Source organism: Mus caroli, chromosome 5 (assembly GCF_900094665.2).
Source record: "Mus caroli chromosome 5, CAROLI_EIJ_v1.1, whole genome shotgun sequence".
NCBI classification, from domain to species: domain Eukaryota; kingdom Metazoa; phylum Chordata; class Mammalia; order Rodentia; family Muridae; genus Mus; species Mus caroli.
In genome coordinates this window covers 97823326-97831399 of record NC_034574.1, presented here as the reverse complement: position 1 = coordinate 97831399, position 8074 = coordinate 97823326, and the positions used below count along the sequence as shown (strand labels likewise).

The window sequence follows — 8074 nt, the reverse complement described above, 5'->3', positions numbered from 1 at the left end:
AGTGATAGACAGAGAGAGACAGAGAGAGAATGACAGAGAGAAGGAGCGAGGAGAGAAAGAGAGAAAGAAAACGCCAGCCTCAGTACCTCTGTTGAGAAAATGATTCCATCAGATTCACTTATAGACAAACCTTTGGCGGTATTTTCTTGACTGATTGATGTGGGAGGGCCCAGCCCACTATGTATAGTACCATTCTGGGAAGGCCATCCTGGGTTGTATAAGAAAATAGGCTGAGGAAGTCACAGGTGTGTGCCAGTGATCAGCATCCGTCATGGTCCCTGCTTCAGCTCCTGCCTCCAGGTTCCTTCCTCCCGAGTTTCTTTCTTGGCTGCTCTTAATGATAGAATATGGTCAGCATGGTCAGCTAAATAATCTCCCTTTTCTACATACTTTTGCTAATGATGAGGTTTTACAGCAATAGAAACCATACTTATGTAGGAGTCTATACAGGTATGTGACAAACATGTGTGTGAATGATTTGTAACTTACCAAAACAGAAAAAGGGGGTTGGAGATAATTACAAAACCAGATGTGAGATCTGAACTGAAACCCTGTGGAGGTATCCAGATGGACTTCCACAGATACCAAGGATACAAATCAACAGACAAACATAACTATGTACTGATAGGATGTGCCACCTCCTCCTATGGACATAGGCCTCTTTCCTTCCTTCCACCACTGTTGCTAACAGGACGAAGAGTCTTAGAGTAACTCATGCCTAAATAGATTTAATTAAGGTTAAGATGGCGCTTGGGGAGAAGGGTTCTCTCTCCACATGAGTGTGGCATGGCCTCCTGCATCTCCGTATATCCACAAGCCTTCTCCCCAGGGAAACTAAAATTGGATTCTCATAAATGATGTCCTGGATCTCTCCTCCTCCCTCTTAGTTTCACCCACACTCCTCTGATAAAAACTACCAGCTTATCATTTCCTACTTGGGCATCAGACACTGGTAAACAAAACAAAACAGAAGCCAAACTGAAACCAACCTGGGAGGGCCCCTATACTGAGATGAGAACTGAAACCACCAATAGATGGTTCCAGAGGGGAACCACATCACCCATCCCAGTGCTTAGGGAAATAGGAAAAACCTTAATATATATATTTTTTAAATCTTGTTTATGATTTTTTAAATGATAATACAAATTTGTCAATATAATGAAAGCAGCTTTTCTACTAAGAGTTCAGTTATGAGTATCTAGTCTTAGACTTAATTAAAAAAAAAAAAAACAGAAAGCTTTCTTGGGACAGATTCATGTGTCCCAGGTTTTCCCCTTTGGATCATGCAGGCAGCCTTTAAAGTTAATTCTGAAGAGCATCTTAACAATACCTCATTCCCTAAAGGACACACAGTGTTGGTAGAGTTTTGACTTTTGCTAGATGTGCTTGTAAAACTGGATGTAGAGAACTGAATATTTGGGTGCCACTATACAGTGCATGTGCCCAAGGAGTGCTTGCAACCCATTTTGAATCTGATGTTTGGTAGCTTTATAAAATGGGGAGATTGGCCACCTTTTCTGCTGTTCTTCATCATCACTGTGTAGTTTATCAGTTCTAGGCTTGAAATTGTCTTAAGGGTGTTGTCTAGTCAGGGTTTCTATTTCTGCACAAACATCATGACCAAGAAGCAAGTTGAAAAGGAAAGGGTTTATTCAGCTTACACTTCCATACTGCTGTTCATCACCAAAGGAAGTCAGGACTGGAACACAAGCAGGTCAGGGAGCAGGAGCTGATGCAGAGGCCATGAAGGAATTTTTCTTACTGTCTTGCTTCCGCTGGCTTGCTCAGCTTGTTCTCTTATAGAACCCAAGACTATCAGTCCAGGGAAGGCACCACCCACAATGGGCCCTTCCCTCTTGATCACCAACCAAGGAAATGCCAGCTGGATCTCATGGAGGCACTTCCCCAACTGAAGTTCCTTTCTCTGTGATAACTCTAGCCTGTGTCAAGTTGACACACAAAACCAGCCAGTACAGCTGTATTTTAATTGAATCCCAAATTACTCCTAGTCAGGAATAGAGAGTCAACAGTCTTATAAGTAATAAGTTTTATTAATCGTTGGAAGTAGAAGTGGGTGTCTGTTGTTCAGTGTTTATCCTAGTGAGGGTTTCTACTACTGTGAGGAAACAATATCCCCAAATATCTTAGAGAAGAAAGGCTTTGAGCTTATACTTCTACTTGTTCATCAGCAAAGGTGGTCAGGGAAGAAACTCATATTTGGCAGGAACATGGAGGCAGGAGCTGATATAGAGGCAATGGAGGGGTGCTGCTTATGGGATTGCTCCCTATGGCTTGCTCAGCTTACTTGCTTATAGAAACCAGGACCACTGCCTAGGGATGGTACTACCTGCTATGGGCCAGGCCCTAATCTTTTAATCACTAATAAAAAATATCCCACTGACTTGAGTATGGATGATTTTATAGAGGCATTTTCTTAATTGAGGTTGCCTCCATTCCAGTGAATTTAGTTTGTGTCAAGTTGACAAAAAAATGAGCTAAGAAAGCATTCTTTCAGTATGTGTTCCTAAATGGCACTAGTTTTTATTTGTATAGTAACTACACTTAGCCTGTCATATTGTCAGAGATTCAACCAATCATATATTAACAACATATGAAACCAGTAATGTTTTTCTTCTGAATATCGCCACTCCCTGAATTACACAATATAAACTATGTAGCTAAATAAATTAGATATAATAAGGAATCTGGAATGATTGTAAGTATGTAGCATGGATGTATTTACAGCTTAAAGGATGTGTGTAGATTGCATGCCATCTTAAAGATAACAAAAGCATCAATATGATTTGGTTTCTGGAGTGGGGTGACAGTTCCTTCTTTCAAGAACCACAAAGAACCTTGGCGTTGACAAGAGTAAAGACTTTGGTTTAGAGTTAACTGAAAGAATGTTTTGAAAGATCTGATCTGAAGTAGAAGGTCAGGAGTAGAAATGGTCAGAAGGATATAGGGGTCTTGAAGAGGGAGGAGCTTGTCTAGAATTCTTAGTCATTGGACTGGCACTAACTTGTAATTCTGCTCTTTGTAGTTTTTTTCAGGTCTATCACTATATTCTGGAAGCTTCCTGCCTAAGCTCTCATGGATTCAGTACTTTAGCATTCCCCATTATGGATTTAGGGTAAGCTGGCCTCTCTGTCACTGTACTTGGGTTCTCTGATTGTAGTAACTGAAATGAATCCTTCCCAGGTCTTTTCGTTAGCTATAATCTCTAACCAGCTGCTGCCCAGAAATGTCCTTCCAGGAGCAAAAGATGAACAATCTCTTGTTAGTTTTACTTAGCCTATGGTCAGTAAGTTGCCTGTGCTTTTCCTCCGTCATGTGTTATTTGAGAGAATTTAAGGGTGAGAGAAAGCTCAGAGCGAAGGGGAAAGTTAGATGATGTGATGAAAAACGAACAAACCACGGTGTTTCTGCCCAATGAAGAATTGATGACAGGATCAGAGACTATGATATATGGTTTATATCAGGAAATTAACAGAAATAGAAACCATGTAATACCCACAGTCATATTGGCCTCACAAGCTTTCTCTGCAGCAGACTGTACCTTAATATACTTTTACTCCCATAATTACCACTAGTTTTGATTAAAACAGGCAAGAAAACATTGTTATTATGCCTCAATGGTATTGCTTTAATTTTTAGATTTTATGGGGTTGCAAGACTAGAGTGCAAAGAAGGAGAATGTGTGGACTAATTTAGTTAGAGATTTCACATTTTAGTCAATGGGAAACATCATTATTTCAATCTTAAGCCTCCAGAATCTGGGGCAGTCCAGGCAGGGACACTGGTGTGCTGAGAAGACTGTGAACTTGGTAGGGATGTGTGTGTGTGTGTGTGTGTGTGTGCGCGTGTGTCTATTTGTATGTGTATTTGTATGTATATATGTGGTAAAGATTGAACTTGAAGATACAGCTGTGTTTATTCTTTGGAAACTATGGAAATATAAAACCATTGGCCTTTCCCTGTTCCTACTTGTGTTACAGGCTCTGCTGCATAATGAATTCCTGGGACAAAACTTTTGTCCAGAACACAACACAGAAGAAGTCAGTAGATGCCATAACTATGTTATGTAAGCTTGAGTTCTGTGTCATAATGGGGCATAGAATGTTAGTAGACTGAGAGGGACCTGCCCGTCCAGGGTTAACATTCTGTCCTTTGCCAGTTCCCTGAGTCACTCCCTGTGCACCAGAGAACATGTATCTTGACCCTACTTGTTCATGGGGTAGAGAATGTGTAGAAATGGGGTTCTTCAGGCGTCTTAGAAAAGAGTTTTGGTGATTTGATAGTGGATTTGGGTTGCTTGTTTCAGAATATATGAGTTTGACATAAGCTGCTTTGGTAAGTTAGCAAAGCCGTATGGATTCTAAATGTATAGGGTATGAAACCTATGAGCTGACCCTGATCATGTCAGGGCAGCAAGGGTGAGCTTTGTCTGCCTGCATTCACGGTCTTCCCTCTGCCACACACTCTGGAAGACTTCAAGAAACAAAAGGCCAGTTTTGGTTTTTTTTTTTTTTTGGTGTGTGTGTGTGTGTGTAAAATGTCCTAGCAAAGAATGTCCACTTAAGTGAAAGAAACAAATATTTCAGCATACTGAGAAAAATCTCTTTTTTGCTAATACTATTAAAATACAAACATATTTTTAATAAAATTAAACTTTTGAAGTTAGATTACCTTCATTTTCTGATTTTTCTCATGATTTGATTTTGATATAAAAATGAGAGAAGAATCTTCTCATATCTCTCATGGATATTCAAAATAATACTAAATAATAGCAATTCAAATTTGTGTTTTGAATTTGATGATAAGAATAGCTATTTGGAGAGAGATCTTATTTCTCACATCTGCTCTCCCATGGTGTGGCCTGGCCTCTTTCTAATACAACTTCCTTACCAGTTTCTGGTCAAGAGGACATGGATGGGAAAGGGAAAGCAGAGGAGACCATCCACAGACTTCCTTGTTACAGATTGTCCTCTCAAGAGCAAGAAATCTGCTCTTTCAGTGGATTTGTGACCTGCTACATCCTAAGAGATACAAAGGAATGGAGAGTCACAGGGATGGAGAGGCAAGGGCAGCAATTGTAGCTGAGACAGAATTCTTTGCAGCAGCTCCTTTCCTAACCAGTGTCAGGCCCACTGAATGCAGCTGGGCTCCCACTGGTACCACAGGTTCAGTTTGTCACCAGTGCTGCTGGGGACATCCTGTAGCTGAGCAGCTGTGGTTGTCACTTCAGGCTTAGTACAGGAATAGACTCCTAGCTGAAACTCTTTTTTTTTTGGAGTATTGATGACTTTATTTTTTCTATTAGATATTTTCTTTATTTACATTTCAAATGTTATCCCCTTTCCTAGTTTCCCCTCCAAAAATCACCTACCCCCTTCCTTCTCCCCCTGCTCCCCAACACACCCACTCCCATTCCTTGTCCTGGCATTCCCCTATGTTGGGGTGTAGCGCCTTCCCAGGACCAAGGGCCTCTTTTCCCATTGATGACCAAAAAATATAGAATGCTTCATGAATTTGCGTGTCATTCTTGCACAGGGGCCATGCTAATCTTCTCTGTATCGTTCCAATTTTACTATATGTGCTGTTGAAGCGAGCACTAGCTGAAACTCTTAATTTCCTTTGGTTCCAGGTCTAGAATTCTATGCGTCTGTTCTTGTGCATGACTGTCTCCTGGGTCAGCAAAATGCTGACAGAGCTTAGATCTCTTTGGAATGCTTGTGTCATTAGGAAGCTGGAGTTTTCTGCTTTGGGAGTAACAACAATACTTGAAACATGCTTTTGCCTGTTGAAGAGAGCAGCATTATAGATTCAGAAAGGCATGACACCGTGAAGTCTACAGAGTTGGATCATAGTGTGACTCTGTAAACTCCCCAAGTTTATTAGGCCTTCATCCTGTAAAGTGGATATGGCAGCTACACTTCTCTGGATAGTTTTTGAAATTAACAATGGTGACTGCCTCACGTAGATTCAGATGATTGGCATAATACATAACAAAATTGTAAGCACATCATGACTACTGTGATTCAGATAAAAGGGAGAAATTTTTAACGATATGTTGAGATTATAAGTTTTTAAGGGAAGCAACAGTGAATCTACTAAATAACTTTGACATTACCTTTGTGTATGTTGAATTACAGATGTACTGGTGAAGAATTCTTGATGATCCAGGGCATTGATCTCTCATCGTGGGGCTTCTGGGAGAATCACCTGGCTTTAGTTTGTACAATGATTATCCTCTTAACAATTACCTATGTGCAGTTATTACAGGTTAAGAATATTAGAAATTTTTAGTTCCTTGGGGAGGAATTTTCTACAGTTGTTTAAATAGATGTGATTCCAAACAATCCTCTGAATATTCATAATTATACTCGTGGACAAATGCCACTGTGAGGATCCCTCTTCTGTGAACTGTGTGAATGCAGAGACTTATGGCTGCTCACAGTACAAGGCTAAGGAACACGCAAATGTTTATCTCCAACAGAACACCTATAGCAAACCCTCTATAGCTTAGAGCATTGTGGAATATGGGAGAAAGAGTGCAAGAGCCAGATGATGAAAAGAAGGAATGGAAATGCACTATTGTGGTCATGAACAGACATAGCAACCGTGGTCTGTGTCCCAACTCCACAGCTTAACTGCATAAGACTGGATCCCTCATCAGCACAGGAAGGAACAGAGGGGACCTTAATGATCCCATCCACCATTCTGCTCAGCTATTGGCTACTGGAGAGAGGCAGTCATTGATTCACATTTACACTCACATTTGAGCCTACAGGAATCCAGTGGAAAGTGAAACCCTTCATCACACAGACAGCCCTGTTTAAACCCTGGGGGTCACATGATAAAACCAAAGTTGTGAAGGTGAGAAAGACACTTGTAAAGAGGAGTATGTCAAGGGAGTGTAAGGGAGATGAGAGACGTGGGACAGAGGGGGAAATGGCTGAAATGAACTATATATGTATATGGAATCGTCAATTTTTAAATAAAAATTACAAATATACAGAAATTGTAAAAATTAATAAACATTGTCATTTGTCTTATATTATACTGTAAATCAGCAATAAATATATGTTTAAGAAATCACAAAATAATAACAAGCTAATAAGTAAAAGGGTCTAAGCCCTAAACGTCTACAGAGATACTTGCTCATCCCTTGTGTTTCTGTAGTGTATAAAATAAAAACTTCAACAACCAAGACAATATGTCTCCTGTAGAATTCAGCAACTCTATCAAAAACATGAAAACTGATCTATAGGAAAATGCAATTGGGGACCATCTTAATGTATTAGTGTTCAATGACATAAGTAAATGAGGTCTTCTGGGTTTTGGTGTCAAGTCATGTACACTAACTGATAGCTTTGGCAGTAATCTGTGATGCTTGTGGGAATCCATAGAGTCCCCTGTGACAAATGTCTCAACATAACGTAATAAATTCCTAGCACTGTAGATGACAGACATCTTAATTGGTAATTAATTGGCTGGCTTATTGTGCCCTTGTATCATCCATTATATGGTGACTCTATTTAAATTCCTTTCATAAATGTATAAAATGTAGGATAGCACTATGGTATGTAGCAGGAATGGTGGGCCACAAAAGCATCTCCTGCAGGAGGACCTAATTGAATACTGCCTGAGAGAACAAGGATTGCTGGTTCAGACAAAGCCAGCCAATCAGGAGATGCCTTTTAGAAGAGGTGCATCCTTTGTCTGGCCTCGCCCCTCATCATGGACTGCATTTCCCATCCCTGAGCAGAGTCTTGGCTTCCCTGAAGCCCAGCACCAGCCACGCTGCAGAAAGGGAAAGCAGACTCAATGTATTCAGAGGTTAGGTGCCCAAAGAGGCTGTAACCAGCGGAAGTACAGATAGGGACTGACAGATGCACTGGCCAATCAGAGCCTCCATACGGGTGTGCCAGTCAGAAGAGGAGGTGGGTTTTTCCTGGGATCCCGTTGTGGAGCCCATGCACTTGAGCAGATTTAAGTGTTCTGGTGAGCTGTGCTTTCACCTCAATTGCTCAGTACTGAGGGAAGCCTAAGCAAGCTCTGAAGTTGCAGC

At 40.7% G+C, this 8074-nt stretch overlaps 1 protein-coding gene and 1 non-coding gene across 3 annotated transcripts in view; one reads left to right on the top strand and one right to left on the bottom strand.

Annotated features, from left to right (window-relative positions):
- LOC110294574 (ATP-binding cassette sub-family G member 3) overlaps window positions 1-7211 on the top strand; it is a 72686-nt gene extending 65475 nt beyond the window's left edge. Inside the window, exons 14-16 of one of the 2 annotated variants that reach the window (XM_021162899.1) lie at window positions 3044-3133; window positions 3999-4084; window positions 6156-7211. In XM_021162899.1, the coding sequence (XP_021018558.1) occupies window positions 3044-3133; window positions 3999-4084; window positions 6156-6309 (330 nt within the window). In that variant the 3' untranslated portion in view covers window positions 6310-7211. Of the gene's footprint in view, window positions 1-3043; window positions 3134-3998; window positions 4085-5647 lie in introns of both variants that reach the window. The other variant, XM_021162900.1, reaches the window with a different exon arrangement.
- On the bottom strand, window positions 5509-5615 carry LOC115031267. The gene has a single exon (XR_003836866.1). It is a non-coding gene; the product is annotated as a U6 spliceosomal RNA (small nuclear RNA).
- Window positions 7212-8074: the final 863 nt, after the last annotated feature.